Source organism: Mesoplodon densirostris, chromosome X (assembly GCF_025265405.1).
Source record: "Mesoplodon densirostris isolate mMesDen1 chromosome X, mMesDen1 primary haplotype, whole genome shotgun sequence".
Lineage (NCBI taxonomy): Eukaryota > Metazoa > Chordata > Mammalia > Artiodactyla > Ziphiidae > Mesoplodon > Mesoplodon densirostris.
In genome coordinates, this window is record NC_082681.1 from 95257782 (window position 1) to 95276178 (window position 18397).

At 50.6% G+C, this 18397-nt stretch overlaps 2 protein-coding genes across 6 annotated transcripts; both read right to left on the reverse strand.

Annotated features, from left to right (window-relative positions):
• Nucleotides 1–1920: 1920 nt before the first annotated feature.
• EBP (EBP cholestenol delta-isomerase) lies at nt 1921–6422 on the reverse strand. Its single transcript, XM_060086758.1, has 5 exons — nt 6328–6422; nt 5081–5436; nt 3270–3306; nt 3015–3145; nt 1921–2388 (listed from the first exon to the last, which is right to left on the reverse strand). The coding sequence occupies exons 2-5, from the start codon at nt 5379–5381 to the stop codon at nt 2165–2167; spliced, it is 693 nt and encodes a 230-aa protein (XP_059942741.1). The 5' UTR covers nt 5382–5436; nt 6328–6422; the 3' UTR covers nt 1921–2164.
• Nucleotides 6423–6461: 39 nt separating this feature from the next.
• Nucleotides 6462–18183, reverse strand: PORCN (porcupine O-acyltransferase). Of its 5 annotated transcripts, none has more exons than XM_060086755.1 (15): nt 18072–18183; nt 17233–17405; nt 15814–16006; nt 15446–15489; nt 14879–15060; nt 14667–14797; nt 14535–14552; nt 13298–13312; nt 13073–13198; nt 12812–12912; nt 11682–11758; nt 11525–11588; nt 11321–11406; nt 10184–10294; nt 6462–6622 (listed from the first exon to the last, which is right to left on the reverse strand). In XM_060086755.1, the coding sequence occupies exons 2-15, from the start codon at nt 17366–17368 to the stop codon at nt 6524–6526; spliced, it is 1383 nt and encodes a 460-aa protein (XP_059942738.1). In that variant the 5' UTR covers nt 17369–17405; nt 18072–18183; the 3' UTR covers nt 6462–6523. The 5 variants fall into 5 exon arrangements, with proteins under 5 accessions (XP_059942738.1, XP_059942737.1, XP_059942739.1 ...); XM_060086754.1 differs by lacking the exon at nt 6462–6622 and adding an exon at nt 7098–7834; XM_060086756.1 differs by lacking the exons at nt 6462–6622; nt 14535–14552 and adding an exon at nt 7098–7834.
• Between the last annotated feature and the right edge of the window lie 214 nt (nt 18184–18397).

Genomic DNA, 18397 nt, shown 5'->3' on the forward strand with positions numbered 1-18397 from the left:
AAAAGGCATTCTCCTCACTTTACTGTATAACATCTGTATGGTTTGGACAAAATACAGGCTGTCCTTACAAATGTAATTTCTCACAAAGGAGTCCTGTAAGTTACCTGGACTCCAGCTGTTGCTGCAGTATTGTATGGATGCTACCCTTAACATTACCCTTTTAGAGAAGTCTGCAATTCTAAAACACTTCTGTGGCACTGCTGGATTTTCTGATGGAAACAGGGAGTTTGAAAGTCTGTTTCTCATTAAAATTACCATAGGGTGGAATGAGCAAAACATTAGCCTAGAGCTTGGAGTTTTATCCTGAGGGCCCTGGAGCACAGGTTTTAGATGGGGGTATGATGTGATCAGATGTCCCTGTCTTGGTGTGTGGAGAGAGCCCTGGAAGGAAAGATACTGGAAGCAAGGAATTCAAAAAGGAGGTCCTTGTCATAGTGCTGGGGAGAACTTTCTCTTTCATTTGTTCATTGTTCCATTCAACAAAGTGTATGCCAGATAGTCTAAATATATTAATTCCTTTAATCTGCATAAAAACCCTATGAGATAGGTACTATTATTATCAGCATTTTACAGATGGAAGCACTGAATGAAAGAGGAAAACGTGCTCTAGACCAAAGCGATAGTAAGTGGCACAGAGCGCAGACAGTGCAATGGACGGAAGGTGGGCCTGTGCCTGGTGTGTCTGAGGAAGAGCACAGAGGCCAGCATGCCTTAAGTAAACCATGAGGTAAGTGATGGATCTGAGGTGAGAAGGTGAAGCACGGCCTTAACAGTGAGGCATTTCTCAAAAGCTACACTGTAGGCTTGAGCAGAACCAGGATTTAAACTGAAGTCCTGCTCTGCACAGGTTACCTGGAGCCAGTCTCCAGGTATCTGCAGTTTTATTATTCATTCTTTGTCATCTCAAAATTCCTCAAGTACCCATTTGTTTTATGACTGAAGGTCTATGAGGTTAATGACAGAGTGCAGGATGAGTGATGGGGGCCTGTAGGGTGAAGAGTATCTGTGGGTACATGATAGGTGGTCTGTGGGGTTGAGTGGTAGGATATGGGGTAAATGATGGAAGATCTGGGGATCTTCCCAGATCTATAGGGTGAGTGATGGGGTATGTAAGGTAAGTGATGGATTCTGCAGGGTGAGTTATGGGGAGCTTATACGGTGGTGATAAGGGATCTGTATGGTGAGTGATGAGGCCTATGGGGTTAATGATAGGGGGTTTGTGGGGAGAGTGAGAGGGTTTGTGTGACACATGATAGGGAGTCTATGAGGTGAGTCTTGGAGTTGTACGTGATGGGAGGTCTGTTGGGGCGAGTGATGGGGTCTGTGGTGTGAGTGACAGAGGTCTGTGAGGTGAATGATGGTCTGTCTATGGAGCAAATGAAAGGCTGTGGGGAGAGTGATGGGTATCTTAGTTGTTAATGATGGAGTATGTGGTGTGAGTGATGGGAAGGTGGTGTTTTGTGGGGTCTCTGGTTTGAGTGATGGGATTGTTAGGGTAGTGATGGGGGTCTTTGGAGTGAGTAATGAGGGGTCTATGGAGTTAGTGATGGGGTAGTTGTGGGGTACCTGATCAGGAGACGAGAGGTTGAGTAAACTGAAGAACTTGGATTTGGAAAATTCTCAGCCTGTCCATATTGCAAAAAGAGGTGTGTTCCGGAGAGAACGCCAAGGGTGTGGGTGGATGATCACGCCTTAAAAGAGCTGACAGGTGTGATTCATGGATCTAATCAGCCATCAGAGGAATCTGTGGGGTCAGTGATGGGGATTTGTGAGGTCATAGATTCGAGGTCTACATGATGATGATGGCAGTCTATGGCTGAGAGAATGGTGGTCTGTGGAATGAGTGCTGGATGGGTCTATGGGGTCAGTCATGGGGCATCTCTGGGTTAGTCATTAAACATCTCTCAGTATAGGGTCAAGATCTTTATTTCCCAATTAAAAAAAATTGTCCCCATCACAGACTTCCAAGGTTCTCTTGTACCTTTGTCCCAACAGCTGCTGACAGTAGCTCCACACAGCTCCTTTCTTCCCCCTGTCCACCCATCAGCCTGAGTTTGACAGATCAATTCGATTTGTCCTTCCAACCTGTGAGAGCAAGGGTTGGAATCTTCTGGCAGGTGGAGAGTTCCTCAATAGCCAGTGTTCAAGCCCAGTTCATCACTCATTAGTTCTGCTTGCTCTTGGCTTTTGTGGCTCTGGTGTCCAGCGTGCTCTGGGCACGAGCCAGTTGCTTTATAGAATCAAGCACGAGGATTCCGGGCAGCACCAGCCACAGGGCGTTCAAAAAGACAAAGTAAAACCAGAAGTACAGCGGGTGGCCCAGCTCCCCATGCTGGAATCCCTCACGGTGCTCTGTCAGGAAATATAGCACATCCCCGTATATCTGACCTGTGGGAGATAGAAAGGGAAGAAGGAAATCCTGTAAGGAGGGGGAACAATTCCAAGCCATTTTCCAAGTCATCAGAGCTCAGGATTCCCAAATTCAGAGACATAAGAGTTCTGCAATCATACGGCTGAGGATTTGAGAAAACAGAAAAGTGAGATTTCCAGAAATCAGAAGCTGAGACTTTCTGAACTCAGGAGAGTTCATATCTCTATAGTTTAAGGAAGCTCAAAATCCTTTCATTCAAGACAGCTCAGGATTCCAGGACTAAAGAGAACTCACATTTCCAGAAAGTTAACAAAGTAAGAACATAAGAGGACTGAATCTCAGATGAAGGAAACTCAGAATCTTGCTCCTGGAGGATGCGGGGGCCTCCCACCATCATGGGCCACCTCATGTAACCGTAACCTTCATGGGAGACTTTGTGATGGGGTGGGAGGAGAAATGAACCCTCCTCGCTTGAGAATGCAGGCCAAGAGGGGCGTGGCTGTTCCAGAACCTCAGGGAGTTTGTCATTCAGTCTGACTCAGCCCTGGATGGGCACATTGAGAGGTCCCACCTGCAGGGATGCCCCCATGTCTGTGGATCCCCCATCAAGCCCTCAAGCACCCAGTGTGGGCCCTCTCCTCACCCACAGAGACCACAAGCTGTAGGACAAAGCGGAGGGGCTGCTGGCGGAGAAAGGCGATCACCACCCATAGGCTGAGTGGTCCCCACAAGCAAGCTGTGATGGTCTCCATGCATATCATGAAGCTATCATTCCTGCAAGGGAAAGGATTGGGGGCACTGGCATCACTGTGCTCTCCCCACAAGGCACCCCATTAGTGGTCCCTGACTCACCACCACTCCAAAACACAGGTCTCCCTTGACAGAGGCAAACACTTACAGGATGTATCGGCTGTCTCCCTTGGCATACTCTTTCCCTGAAGAAGACAAGAGACATACATGAAGAATATCATCAGGAAAAGGAACTCAGACTAACTTCCCCATGCCTCAGTTTCCTCATCTGTGAAATGGGGTAGTTGTTTGGACTCTAGGGTTAATTATACAAGATAATGTGTGCAAACCTGGCACAGAACAATAAGTGTTGCTGTGATTGTCTGGTATTCAATAAATGTTTGTGAAATAAAATGAGGCAGGTGTAGGGCTTCCCTGGTGGCGCAGTGGTTGAGAGTCCGCCTGCCGATGCAGGGGACACGGGTTCGTGCCCCGGTCCGGGAAGATCCCACATGCCGCAGAGCGCCTAGGCCCGTGAGCCATGGCCACTGAGCCTGCGCGTCCGGAGCCTGTCATCCACAACGGGAGAGGCCACAACAGTGAGAGGCCCGCGTACCGCAAAAAAAAAAAAAAAAAAAAAAAAAATGAGGCAGGTGTAAATGATGGAATGAGGGATGTAGCCAATGAGTGAGTGACAGCGAGAGAGAGAGAGAGAAGGTGAACAGATAAGTAAATGAAAGAGTGAGCAGAGAATCAAGAAAAAGACAGATCACCCAATGTAAAAATAGGAGACTGGAATAGGTTTTTCACAAAAGAGGATTTCCAAATGGTCAATAAACACATGAAAGCTACTCAAACTTTTGTTAGTCATTAAGGGAAAGCAAATTAAAACCATAATGAGATATCACTCACATCCACTGGAAGGACTAAAATTTAAGAAACACCTGACCTTACCAAGTGTCAGGATGTGGGAAACTAGAACTCTCATATACTGCCGGTGGGAATATAAAATGGCGCAGCCATTTTTTTTTTTTTTTTTTTTTTTTTTGTGGTGCAGCCATTCTTGAAAAGTTTGGCGGTTTTTCATAAAGGTAAACACACATCTACCATGTGACCCAGCCATTTCACTCCTCCATATTTACCCAAGAGAAATGAAAGCAGATCTCCACATGGAGACTTGCAGAAGAATGTTCTAGCGGATTTATTCTTGAGGCCAAAAAGGAGTATTGTTTGTAACAGCAAAATGTTGGTGGAAAATGCTATCAATACTGGAAAAGTCAAATAGTTCTGTAAGTGTCCTCATTTAAAAAAAGCAAAGTTCAGAAGTGTACATAGCATGTTACCATTTACACAAAAGAAAAAACAAAGATGATGATAATAAAGTAATATGGCATCTACTATCTGCCAAACACTGTTCTAAGTGTCTTACATATATTTGGATATGACTTATTATCCCTCTTTTATAATTGAGCAAACTGAGGCTTATGTGTGTTAATTTATGTGTAAAACCCTGAAAAGAAACATATGCAATTATTTGGGGAAACTTGGTGGATAGAACGCAGATTTTCACCACATACCTCTTTAAATTGCTTAGTTTGGGATCCATGTGAATATATATGCAACAAAAAGTTAAATAAATTTAAAAGTTTTATTTAAAATGGGCTTCCCTGGTGGCGCAGTGGTTGAGAGTCCGCCTGCTGATGCAGGGGACGCAGGTTCGTGCCCCCGTACGGGAAGATCCCACATGCCGCGGAGTGGCTGGGCCCGTGAGCCATGGCCACTGAGCCTGCACGTCCGGAGCCTGTGCTCCGCAATGGGAGAGGCCACAACAGTGAGAGGCCCGCGTACCACACACACAAAAAAAATAAATAAAAAATAAAATAAAATGAATGGCAAAGAGTTGGTAAGTGGGTAAACATCTAAGCCAATCCCTGCCCAGGAAACTCCCTTCCACAGCACACTGAAGAACTCAGGACTCACAGAGTTGAGACAAGATGGCTTGGTCTCCGAGAAGGTCCTCGTGGTAGAGGCTGAACCAGCCCTCAATCACCAAGTGAATGAACCCACACACTGCAAACCAGCACAGGGACAGTCTCCGCCAAGTCCCCAGTGGGATGACCGCAGCATGACCTGACAACAGCCATGTGGTCACAACTAAGACCCCAGAGATGGAGAAGAGGCCAGCCAGGAGATGCCAGGTGGGGCAGTCATTAGGCACAAAGTTGTCCAGCCTCAGATGCCGGGGCCAGTATGGGTGCACGGGGCTGGCATTGGTGGTCATGTCTTTGTAGGCTGATGGAGGTGTGTGGAAAGGAGAATAAAAGGAAAGGAAAAACCTGAACAAATAGAGAGCACAGAATGAGATCATAAAATCAAATCCAAATAGTTTATTATGACAAGAAATGTAAATGGACTCAATTAACCAATTAATACAGACATGATTAAAATAATCTAATTATTTACTGTTTTAAAAAACATGACTATAAGGCCACAGAAAGACTGAAAGCTTGTTTCAGCCCTCCGGGAGCCATAGGATGCGGTGGACACAGGAACTAGAACAGGTCCCAGCCCTCATTGGTCAGTTTGCTGGGGAAGATAGGAACCAGGCCCAGTCTCTAACCTCATTGGTCACAGTCTGGTGGGCAGACACAAGAATCAGACTAGGTTCCAGCCCTCATTGGTCACGCTTTGGTGGGGGAGCCACCTGATCCCCGCCCTCAGGGGTCACAGTCGGCTGGGGGAGACACAACGACCAGGTAAGGTCCCATTTGCAGGGGTCACTGTCTTGCATCATGCAACGGAAAGCTATTACCCTCCCCGTAGTCCTGGAAACTGCAGGACAGAAGAGAGAAGACTAATCAGAACGACGACCCTCACGTTCAGTGTGTGGGATCGCCCGACCCCTCCTGAAATTGCGCAGCCTGCGGCTAACCGGCAACAAAGAGGAGCCTTGCGCGGGGCGGTAAAGAGAAAAAGGAGGGTCAAATACAGAGACCACCAATCAGAACTAGAACCCTCTAGTTCAGCTGCCCAATGAGAAGGCGGATCTTCTGTCGTCCGGACGACCGCGCGGTAGCCGGGGGGTCCTGCGCAGGCGCGTGGGGGTGGCGGGGGTGGTGGGACGGCGCGTGGGGGGGGGTAGGGTCTCGCGCAGGCGCGCCGAGGGCTGGCCATTTAGCAATTGAGAACTAAGGGATGGAGTGGCAGGCCAGGCGGAGGGCACTCACCCAGCAGCGCGGCTGCAGCGGTCTCTCCCACCGGCTCCGGGGTCTCTCTAGGATCGCTCGCTGGCTCCGAAATATCCCTAGTTCAAACCCAACCCCTCACAGGTTCCGCCTTACGGAACTGGCCAATGGAGGGGGTGGGAAGGAGGTCAGTGCCGCTCGCAACCAATAGTAATTCTCTGTGCCGCCGACCCCGCCCTCACGCGTTGGTACCATTTTCGCTGTTGGTTGAGACCCAGTCAGGCGTGGAAGAGGTTGGGAGGGCCAAGGTTGGTGGGCGTTTTCGGCGGAAGCCAACCTGCAGCGAGTCGCGGCTTTAGTTTCCTATCCCCTTATAAATCACATCGGAAATCGGGTGTTTCTGTGCTGTTGCATCAGCATTGCGTTGTGTCCTTTCACCTTTGCCCTCATTTTCAAAGGCAGAGCAACGAAATCTTTTCCCAGACCAACCTTCAATCCTAATCCCCGAATGGGCAAGGTAACTGTTAATACAACAGGCAGATCAAATCCTACACGCTGCCTCTGCCTCTCCCTCAGGCCATCTTCACCCCTCCCGACTTCAAGTCAGAAGAACCAATCAAAACCCAGGCTCTTCAGCCTTGTTGGCCAATTGGCATGGAGACCCTCAATCTCCCCCTGCCAACTCTAAAGAACCAATCAGGACTCCATAACTCTAACCCAGTGGGCACCCAGACTAAGTCAGTATCCAGATCCAACCCAGGCCTCCTATGCAATTAGAACCCACACCCCTCAGTCCTAAGGACCAATAAGCATCAACTCTTCATCAGTCTTTCCCTCCTCTGTCCCAGAGAAAACAAACCGAATGGGGATCCCTCAGTTTTTCCAGCCAATTAGTATCAGGCCTCCCCTACATCCAAGTATCCAATCTGTCCTGGCCCCACTCAAATCAAGCAGTGCTATCCTCAGGCTCATCATCCAATCATGAATGATAATAAATTAACCATGAACCAATCACAACCTCCCTCTTCATGGTTTCTAGCTTCCAAACCTTTATCCATGCTGTGCTCCCTTCCTCACTCACTTCTATTCCCCACTGAGCAGTGAAGAGTGAGCCTTTTGTATACTTCCTACTTTTATTTGATAATAACAAACTGTATATAAAAAGGAACAAGGAAGGCGGGGAGGCCCTGGATCTCCCCCTCTCTGCTTCCCCAAGCATCCCCCGCCCCTAGGCCCCAGCAGGGACCACTCCCTTCCCGCCTTGTGGTGGGGTGGGGATTGACAGGCATGGAAATGGGGTGTGTGTGTGTGTGTGTGTGTGTGTGTTGGGGGGGTCAAGGATGGAGAGAGGGTCAAGAATTAGAGAGAGGGCCTTCCCTCATCCCCCATCAGAGCTGGCACCCTGAGGAGGGGTCTTGAGAGAGTTGTGAGGGTCCACAGATGTGCCTCAGCCTATGAGACGGTAGAAGATCCAGCATCCAAAAGTGACCCAGTGACTGGCCCAGCTGAGCTCTGACCATTTGTGGACAGTGTATGCCATGCCGTAGCCCTGTGGGAGAGAAAGCGGTGATGGTCGGTCCCACTCAGCAAGAACAAAGAAGGTCTCAGGAAAACCTATCCTTTGCTCAAGGACGTTTCTGTGACTCCACTGCAACCCTGAGTGAGGCCCCAGAGAAGAGACTGGGTACATATGAAAGGTAAGCAGATTTAGTTTTTTTCTTTTGTATTTTCTTCTCTTTCAAAAATTTAAAAAAGACAAGGCAATCCCACTCTCTGACCTGTACTCTCCCTTATATATAAAGAGCTCCTAGAAATTGATTTTTTTTTTTTTTTTTTTTTTTTTGCGTTATGCGGGCCTCTCACTGTTGTGGCCTCTCCCGTTGTGGAGCACAGGCTCCGGACGCGCAGGCCCAGTGGCCATGGCTCACGGGCCCAGCCGCTCCACGGCATGTGGGATCTTCCCAGATTGGGGCACGAACCCGTGTCCCCTGCATTGGCAGGCGGACTCTCAAACACTGCGCCACCAGGGAAGCCCTGAAATTGATTTTTTAAAAAGACAAAAATTAGCAAAGGAGGTGAGTAGGCCATTTTAAGTAATGGAAAAAAAAACCCAAATGGCTCTTAAATATACGAAAAGATACTCAGCCTCACTCATCATCTTCCTCCACTCAAACTGGCAAACATATCCATGAGGTCTGAGAGGCACTCTGTTGTCGGGGCATCAAGCACGATCACACACTGCTGGTGGGAGGGCAAAAAGGTAACTTCTCCATTTCTGTCAAGACTAGATCCTACAGCTCTGTGTGCACCTATGTGAATCCACATGGATGTGAGGATATTACTTGCTGCAGCACCACTTACCATAGGAAAAGAGTGGGAATCACCTGGGTGTCCACCAATAAGGGACAAACTACATTGTGTCACAATGGAAAAAATGAACGAGGGCACTCTATGTCTTCATGTGGAAGGTTTTCAGGAATTATGTGAAAAAAGCAACATACAGCACAGTGTCATTCATGTGTTACTTTTAGGGTAAAAAGCAGGGGGGAGGGAATTAAAATATATTTCTATATCTGCTTATTATGCTTCAATTTTAGGACAGTTTAATAAAATGAATAAAAGTGGTTACCTGTAAGAGGGTGGGGGTAAGACGGCAGGAATAAGACTTTCCCCTGAATATCTTGAATACTGTTTGGTTTTTCAACCACGTGATATGCATTAACTTTTCTTTTTCTTTTTTTTTTTGGTCATGCCGCATGGCTTGAGGGATCTTAGTTCCCCAACCAGGGATTGAACCCTGGCCCCCGCAGTGAAAGCACCGAGTCCTAACCACTGGATAGCCAAGGAATTCCCTTAAATTTTTAATTGAAAATAAAACTTTATTTTATATTTTGTCATTAAAAGCAATTTTTTATTTTTTATTCAGGTTGAATGTGCAAAATCTGGGTTTTGCTTCTTTTTAAATAAAATTTTTGTTTTATTTTTATTAAAACTTTAAAAATAGTTAATGCAGGGTATTCCCTGGCCGTCCAGTGGTTAGGACTCGGTGTTTTCACTGTGGGGGCCAGGGTTCAATCCCTGGTCGGGGAATTAAGATCTCAAAAGCCGCCCAGCATGGCCAAAAAAAAAAAAGGAAAAAAAATGAACTAAAAGAGAAGCTAAACTGGGATCCTGCTAGTGCCATATGAATAAACATTATTTTGAAATTGTTTTTCATTTAAAAAGGAGTAAAACCTGGAACGTGCACACTCCGCCTGCATAAAACTAGTACATACATTTTAACATACACTTTTTTTTTTTTTTTGCGTTACGCGGGTCTCTCGCTGTTGTGGCCTCTCCCGTTGTGGAGCACAGGCTCCGGGTGCGCAGGCTCAGCGGCCATGGCTCACGGGCCCAGCCGCACCGCGGCATGTGGGATCTTCCCGGACCGGGGCACGAACCCGTGTCCCATGCATCGGCAGGCGGACTCTCAACCACTGTGCCACCAGGGAAGCCCAACATACACTTTTTAAGTAGAATCCAGGATTTGCACAATCAATGTAAGTAAAACTATTTTTTTTAACAAATTAAAGAAATCTTGCGAATTCTACCTAAATAAAAATATGATGAAATAATTAACTTTTAAAAAAGTAAAACCTGGATTTTGCACTCCATCTCTAGAAAATAAATTTTATAAGTAAAATAAATGTATTTTGCACCCTTCACCCACATAAAAGACCCAACAGTATGAATCAACCAGAGGGACAATGGGACAGAAAGATGGTGGAGCAGTGGCTACACAAGCTGGAGACAGATGACACAAGGTTCCCATGCCTTGGCCTCCCCACCTTTGTCCTCATGGTTCCCATGAATAGGTAGCACACCCCTGGGTAACCCCGAGCCCAGGGCCCCACCTCACCTGCTCCTCTGTGGTGTCGTCCACATCAACATCGAACAGGGAGCCCAGGTAGGCCAGGTGGAAGATGGCCAGGGCCCCAAAGAGCAGGTTTAAGGCTCGCACCCCCAGGCCCTGTGGGGGACAGATGGATATGCTTGGCAGCTGGACCTGTCATCATCCCCCAGCCCCACTTGGGCAGGGGCACACAGGGAAACGCACAAGACACAGGAATGAGGATGTCCAGGGCACCCACCCCCAGGGTAGGAAAGAGATGGTTCTGATCCTCCTATGGGAGCTCAAGGGGTATCCAAGGATGAGGGTACTGTTAGCATGAGAGAGTCCAGGTTGGGTGAGATGTGAGTATTCAGGTAGAGGAGGAAAAATGGTGGGTAGGGCTTTGAGTTGGGGGTTTATGGTGATAAACATTGGTTGTCGGGTGGGAGGCAAATCTGAAATTCTCCATACTTCTTGTTGCAAAAAGAATGAGAATAAAAAAGACTCAAACGAAAGCAAATCCCCACTGTGACCTACAGGGCCCACCTCTCCCCGTCTCACTCACTCTGCTCAACCCATACCGGCCTCCTCGCTGTTCCTCAAATATTCCAGGCCCTCTCCCATCTCAGGGCCTTTACACTGGTTGTTGCCTTTGCCTGGAATGCTTCCCTTCCTCACCTCCTTCAGTTAAAGAACTCAAAAGTCACCTCCCCATTTAAACTTGAAACCACTCAGCCCCTGATACTTCCCTTTCTATTTCTCTTATGTATTTTCTCCTTGGCACTAATCACAATCTAACAAACTATTATACTTTACTTATTTTTTATTTACTGTCTCCCCTGTTAAAATATTTGTCCCAGAGGGCTGGGACTTTGGTCTGTTTTGTTCACCACTGTGTCTCCAGCACCTAGAACAGTGCCTGATACCAGCAGGTGCTCAACAGATGTTCACTGGGGAAAATAAATGCTAGGTGAGTATACAGCAGTTAGTTGCTTGATAAATGTTCATTAGATAGATGGATGCCAGTGAATAGAGGTGAGGTTATGGGGGTGGATTGGGCACTGGAAGAGGAAGCTGGGCACTCTGAGATAGATATAAGATGGAGACAGAAGTAATTTTTGAGGGGGAGAGTTGGACACAAGGCTGCCTAGGCTGAACCCTCACCAAGCGATGCTGGTGTGAACAGTCTGGTGGGCACCGTTTCGACAAGATGCAGGCACTGAGGATCCGAGCCAGGCGCTTTCGGAGGACTAGGGCAGATGCGGGGGGGAGGGCAGAGGTAAGGGCGTCAGGTTAGCCTCAGGGGATGGTGGTTCCAGCCCGCCACCAACCTTCCATCCCATCTACTGGGCTGGGTTCCGCCCTCACCGTGCTCCACGTAAGTGATAAACGCCAGGGACAGCAGCACCGCAGCCAGGTGGAAGCTGAAGCCCTGGGGTGGGGGTGGGGGGCAATGAGGTGAGTGAGGAGGCGGCCCAACCACCCCCATCCAGCTACCACCCTGGTCCCGCTCCGCCCTGCTCACGTGCAGGAGGGCGCTGGCTGCATAGGTGACCAGCACAGCTGAGAAGGTCCCCAGGCGGAGAGCATTCTTGAAAACATCTGCAGGGGGGAGATGTGGGGCAAGTGTTTCCTGAGATTCCCCCCTGCCCTTCCTGGAGGGCCATAGGGCAGGGTGAGGATCCCCACAACCTCTTGGGGCTCCCAGGATAAAGTCTCTTTATAATGGCCTCCAACTTCACATTGTCTAAAAGTTAGCTCCTGATCTTCCCTCCCAACCTGCTCCTCCTATAGTCTTTCCCAAGTGCAGCCAGTGTCAACTACACCCTTCCAGTTCCTCAGGACAAAAGCCTCACTATCACCCTTGATCTGGCCCCCACCCCCGTCACCCATAACCAAACTCAGCAAATCCTGTCAGTTCTATCTTCAGAGTTTATCCAGAATCTGACCTCTCCTCCCCATTTCCACTCTGCCCTCCCCCACTCCCCGTCTGTCCTCACAGTAGCCAGAGGGTCCTGGTACAACCTAAGTCAGCCCATGGCCCTCCTCTGCTCAGAACCCTGCTCTGAGATCTGTCTCAGAGAAAAAGCCAAAGTCCTCCCCGTGGCCAGAGAGGCCCTACAGAACCAGGCCCCGTCACCTCTCCGACCTTACCTCCTGCCACTGGTCCCCTCGCTCACTCTGATCCCACCACACTGGTCTCCTCACTGTTTTTCAACTGTGCCAGGTATGCTCCTGCCTCAGGGCCTTTGCACTTGCTGTTCCTTCCATGTGTTAAATTCCTCCCCTACATGTTTGCATTGATTGCTCTCTCACCTTCTTCAGGTCTTTGCTCAAACGTTAGCTCCTCAGTGAGACTTGCTCTGGATGATGTATTTAAAATTGCATCCACCCCTACTCACAGACTCCTAACACTCCCAGGTCATCTTTACCTGCTTTATTTATTTATTTTTAACCATAGCACTTATCACTACCTGAACTATTGTGTATTTTCTTTTTATTATACTGCTACCCCCACAAAAATGTCAACTCCACAAGGGCAGGGATTTGGGAGATTTTTTGGTCCCTACTATCTTTAGCTTGTTGTATGAATGTGTGAAAGGGGTGTGGGTTGAGGACTGCCAACTCTCTTGGAGTGGTGACTTGGTGACTCACAGTTATTTAGCCAATAAGACATGGGCAGGTTCCAGCTTGTGACAACTTCCACCATGGACCGGGGCAGCTCCACGTTCAGTGGCTTAGAGACCGTCAGGTCCCTATGGGCAAAAGAGACACGCAAACTCATTTGGGATTTCAGCCCACCTGATGGCCACACTTTTGTTCTTGGCTGTTCCCTCCCCCGGGAACACCCCCCTCCTCCCTGCAGCTCCTCTAGGCAGCACCCTGTGGGAGATGGGGCTCCCCAGCCCTCCCCACCATTCCAGGTGATCCTTCTCCTCGGTGAAGCCAGCCCCCGCCAACGTGGCTGTGGCCTCGGACAGAAAGCCCACAAAATAGTTGCTGAAGTGGAAGGAGACAGCACTCTCATAGGCTCGCAGCCACCTGCGGGAAAGGAGCCAGGGAGAGAGAGGCATCACGCCCAGGCCCCAGCACGACACCCCACCATGTGCCAGCATCCCTGGCCCCTCTCTGTAGACTCACCTTACCATGGTGCCCCTAGGGGTCAGGAAGGCAGCAGAGAAGAAAGGAAAGAGAGTCAGAGAGGCCCTGGAGGCTGGCCTGAGTTGTTCATCAACAAGACAGACAAATATGGCGGCAAAAGAGGTGCGCTGTGATAGTCCCACACATCTGTCCATCCGTACACCATCAGTTAGTTTCAGGTAGCTCAAATGGATGTGTGAGCTGCCCTATAATATGACACGGTCCCGCAGCTTCACGTGGCCAGACGTCCAGACCCAAGGACTGTTAGAGGCTGACCTCACAGCCACATGGCCAGACACACATACTATCAGACTCCAAGCTCTCTGACCTGATTCGGTGACCATAAGATACCCGGAAGTCCTTTAGTTAGGCACAGAGACCGTCAAGCACCCTGTTATGCATGCACACACAATTCTGCACTCAGATAGTCGTCCTGTCAGTTGTACAGTCAGACACGGTCAAAGACAGGCAGCGTCTTACACTGGAAAAAGCATAGGTTCTGGATTCAGGCCTGGAATTAGTGCCTGGCTGCTTAGTTGGGTGACACTGGGCAAGTCATTCCACCCTTCAGAGCCTCATTCAGCATCAGACACAATCAGCAGCCAATGAGTAGGGGAGAAGGTCATACAGTCAAATAGCTGGATGAAATCCTAGTCACACCAGGGGGGGATGGTCGGTTCTGCCCCTCAGCTAGACAATACCAAGGAGCCAGAGAAGGCAGACCCACAGGCAGAATCCATCACAGACATGTGCACGACACGCCACAGTCAGACCCATTCCCAGCCAGGGTTACAGACAAGCCAGATTTATCCTATCCAGTGACAGCCACATACTCCCATCATGGACAACCGCCCAGCCAGATAGCCAGAACTCCAGTCCCACACAGGAGTCCCTGGCTGATAGGTAAACAACCTATGCAAACCCCTAGCTAGAGTCACAGACAGGTCAGTGTCACCAACCAACACGTACTTGTGGCTCCCCATTGCAGACACATAACTTGCTTCTGATGGTGAAATAGCAGAACAGACGGACAGCCAGGCACAGTATGTGATGGAGTATCCATTATACACGGAGTCATAGGGCCAATCTTGGTCAAACCACAGCCACAGACACTCAGTCTCTGTCTAGTCACTGGGTGGATGGTCAGACAGTCTCAGACTCACAGAACCAATCAGTCACAGACTGTGCACCCACCCCCATTCAGCCCCACTCGCCCTCAGCACCTGCCCTCATTTACCTGGCTTTGCGTTTCTTGCTGTAGTAACAGAAGACAGACAGAAGCATTAAGAGACAACTCAGAGCTGGGGAGACCCCAGGTCCCTCCCCAACCCCCTCACTGCTGGGCAGAGGCCTCGAAGGCTGTGCTCACTTGCGAAGGAGGCGGTCACCATCAAGGGGGATGAAGTACGGGAAGAGGTAGGGGCCCACACAGGTGGACAGCACAAGGCACAGCAGGGCCAGCGCCAGACTCCGGGCCACCTTCTGCAGCCATCGGCGGCTCTGTGGGGATCAAGGCTCCATGAACACTGCCCCATGGTGGCTTCCCATGGTCCCTGCCCACCTGTCCACCCAGGACCTCACCAGCGGGCGGCCTTGGACGGCCTGTAGGTAGCTGTGGAAGGATATCCAGGGCCCAAAGACGATGGTGCCCACGAAGTAGAGGTAGCCCATGAACTCCACGGGCGAGGGTACTGCACCCACCTCACCCCGGTCCAGGTCGAAGCCCAGAGACACCGCCTTCATGGCCACAATCATCTGGGCCCCTAGGTGTGGTGCCCATGGTCAAGTGGATGAGCAGAGAGCAGGTCAGCATGGGGGGATGGGGAACACCAGGTGAGAGGCGGTAAGAAAGAAGAGCAAGTGTGGAGAGGTGGGTGTGGGGCCAGACAGGCAGTTGAGCAGGTAGGCCCAGGACTGGCAAATGTCCTGACTCAAGAGAGTCAGGCATGGACATGAGATGGGACAGACAGATGGGGAAGAGACACGGTAGAGAGAAACACAGATGTAAGGGGAATCTAAGGGCTGCGTGTCCAGTGGGCTAGGCAGATGAGGGAGAAAAGCGGGGAAGGAAAGACAGGGTGGGGGGAGTTAGGAGATGTGGAGTGGGGCTGGAGGGCTGGGGCAGGGGAGAGGGCCAGGGCTGCCTACCTCTCATCTTGTGCCATGTCACGGTGTCCACCATGTGCATCTCACTGAGGAAAAAGGTGGTGGTCTTGGCCCTATGACTCCCCTGGCCTCAGATACCACAAAGGGGGGAAACCAAGGTGCAGAGAGGGTATACCCCTCTCTGCCCTGCACAACCTCATGGAGGAATAGTTCTCCAGGGCTCCCTCCTCCAGGGGGAGCTCAAGTCCAGCCTGTTCTGTGTAGCCTTCAGAAAGAACAAGTCTCCCAGATTTCCACCCCCTCCAGAAACACCCCACGTCCTCCCTGTCCTGGACAGCCTCAGGAGGGGCGGCCTGGGGATCCCCCCGCCCTTCTGCTGACAGCGTGGGGATGAGGACATACACCCATACCCCATGAGTAGGTAGATGAGGATGGTGACGGAGAGGAAGACGCCGCGATGGGAGGAATGTCGGCAGAGGAACAGCACGAGGTAGCACAGGAGGCTGAGCAGCACGACCCAAACCATGTGCAGCTGGAAGAAGTGGTAGAGGCTGAAGAACCCGCCTGCCACGGTGCTTGCATGCTTCAGGTAGGATGGCAACCCTTTGGGTGAGAGAGAGAGAGAGAACAAGAAAGGGAATTAGAGCAGGGCCGGTAGTAGGGCAGCCTGGGCAGAGGATGCAGCTCAGGCAAAGGCTTAGAGGTTGGAACGTGGTGGGATTGCAGGGGGCCCAAAGCAGGTGTTGGGGAGCTGGGGAGGTGGAAGGGCTTGGGTTTAAAGAAAAGAGACATCTATAAAGGTCACTTTGGGAACCCTGGAGGAAATTTGAATAACTTATATTGAATAATATTATGGCATCAAGATTAAATTTCCTGAGGGGTGATGGTTGAGGCTATGGCTGTGGGGGGAAGATGTCTTTGTTCTTGGGGGACACACGCAAGAGGATTTGGGATGAAGTGTCAGCAGGTTATTCAAGTGATTCAGGAAGATGATAGATAGGCAGATGGACGGACGGATAGATAGGTAGATAGATAGGTAGATAGAGCAAGCTAATGTGGCAAGATGTTGACAGTTGGAGAATCGGGTGATGCATATATGGGTGTTCATTGTACTATTCTTTCAACTTAGCTTTTCAGTAACTTTGAAACTTTTCAAAATGAGAAACCTGGGGAAAAAATAAAACATCCATTTAAAATAAAAGAACAAGAAAAAAGAAAGTGTAGAACTTCTGATTCTCAGATGTCCAAGATTCTCAGCATCCCATAGGGATCTCGGGTACTTGGGATCTTGTTGTTTGGATATAGGCTTGCCACGATTTGTGGAAACATTCCAGAATCCTAGAATCCAGAGATTTTATCATGCCTTGATTTCAGAAATCCAGAATGCCAGCATTTTGGAAGCCTGGAATGTGAGACTTTCAACTTGTCAGAATCCCCAAACCCCATAACACGGCACTTTGGGATACATGGTACTTTCCATAACCCTGTGACATCAGCAGTTCAGGATCTTATAACCTTGGGATGTAGGCATTTCAGGATCCCAAGGTTCAAGAACCTCAGCTTTCAACAGTCCCAGAACCCAGGGATACGGAAAGGTATGGCTTGGCATGGCAGGATGTGGCTTGGTGTGGTGTAGCATGGGGTGGCTGGGTTAGTGGGACGTGGTGTGGTAGAATGGCGCTTAGCCTGGTGGGCTGTGGTAGGCTGGACGTGTACGAGCCTGGCTTGGCTTGGCAAGATGTGGCAGGATAAAGTGAGGCTTGGTATGGATGAACGTGGCAGGTGTGATTTGGCCTGGCGTGGTGGCCCACGGTGTGGCAGGCACTTACCAAGCCTCCACAGGAGGCGGCAGGCGAGGCAGATGGCAAGGAGCAGCCAGATCTGGTCAAGGCCCTGCTGGGCAGTAGGCAGGAGACAGCCCTGCAGCAGCTGCTGGAAAAATTCCTGGCGGCTGAAGGTGGCCATTGTGGACCCCCACGGATGGATGGACAGATGGATAGACCTGCCAAAGCGGGGACATAGAAGGAGCTTAGCTGGGATGTCCACGGGGCAGACGATGCTCAAGAGATGGACTTGAGCACTCAAATTTCCGTCTGGGGCTGTCCAACCCTTGTAGAGACAGGGTACTGGGGGGCTGGGGGAGGGTGTGAGTGTCAGGTACATCAGATTGAGCCGCCAGCTGTGTGTGGGGGGGTGTTCTGGGTGCACACACACAGCCCATGACCTGCGGTGAATGAAGGACCTGTGTTTCTTGTATGCTGGGAACAGTCCGGGTCCGATAGTGATTGAATGGTGTACATTGTAGGCCCGTATATCAAACTGGGGGGCTCCCTGGTTTCCGAGGTAGAGTCACTCAGTGTGGAGGGCAGAGAGGGAGATCCTGTGACACTTGGGGGCCGTGTGCATCTCTCCTTGAACGGATGTGGGGGGTGTCCTGTATCCCCCGCGCGCCCCATCCCACCCCCACCCGGCCTCTCCCGGCCGCCAACAAAGCCCTGCCCAGGCCCGGGGGCTGCAGGGAGGTGGAGGTGGTGGAAAGGGACACAGCAGAAGGGAGAGTTGGAAAGGTGATGGAGAGGGGGCCCTAGCACACGCGCTGCAGACCCGCAAGGGGAGGCCGGCTCAGGATGCGAGCGGGAGAGCCGCACGTGCACTACCAGCGACCTACCTGGCAGTAAGAAAGCTGCGGTCCAGGGGGCCGGGGACTTACAGCCGCCGCCACCGTCGCCGCCTCCTCCGAGCAGCCTCCCCCGCAGGCCGCAAGGCCGGGACCAGCTGCGGCTCCCAGGGCGGCGCGGAGAGCGGGCCCTTTAAATCCCGGGGAGGCCCGGCCGGCCCGCTCGGCCAATAAGAGGACAGGAGCGGGGCGGGGACGGAGGAGGAGGGGAGCGGGAGGATTGAGGGAAGGAGGAGCGGGAGGTTGAGAGGAGCCGGGCGCGGGAGGACGTCGGCGCGTGGAACGTTGGATCCCGCACCTTTCCGACCGCTTGGTGT

Coding starts and splice junctions, on each gene's coding strand:
- EBP (XM_060086758.1), bottom strand. CDS start 5,381: ATGACCACCAATGCCAGCCCCGTGCACCCATACTGGCCCCGGCATCTG. Junction 3,307..5,080: donor AGCCATCTTGTCTCAACTCT/GTGAGTCCTGAG, acceptor TGTCTTCTTCAG/GGAAAGAGTATGCCAAGGGA. Junction 3,146..3,269: donor GGAGACAGCCGATACATCCT/GTAAGTGTTTGC, acceptor TTTCCCTTGCAG/GAATGATAGCTTCATGATAT.
- PORCN (XM_060086754.1), bottom strand. CDS start 17,368: ATGGCCACCTTCAGCCGCCAGGAATTTTTCCAGCAGCTGCTGCAGGGC. Junction 15,490..15,813: donor CTCATCTACCTACTCATGGG/GTATGGGTGTAT, acceptor CTTTTTCCTCAG/TGAGATGCACATGGTGGACA. Junction 11,407..11,524: donor TATCACTTACGTGGAGCACG/GTGAGGGCGGAA, acceptor CATCTGCCCTAG/TCCTCCGAAAGCGCCTGGCT.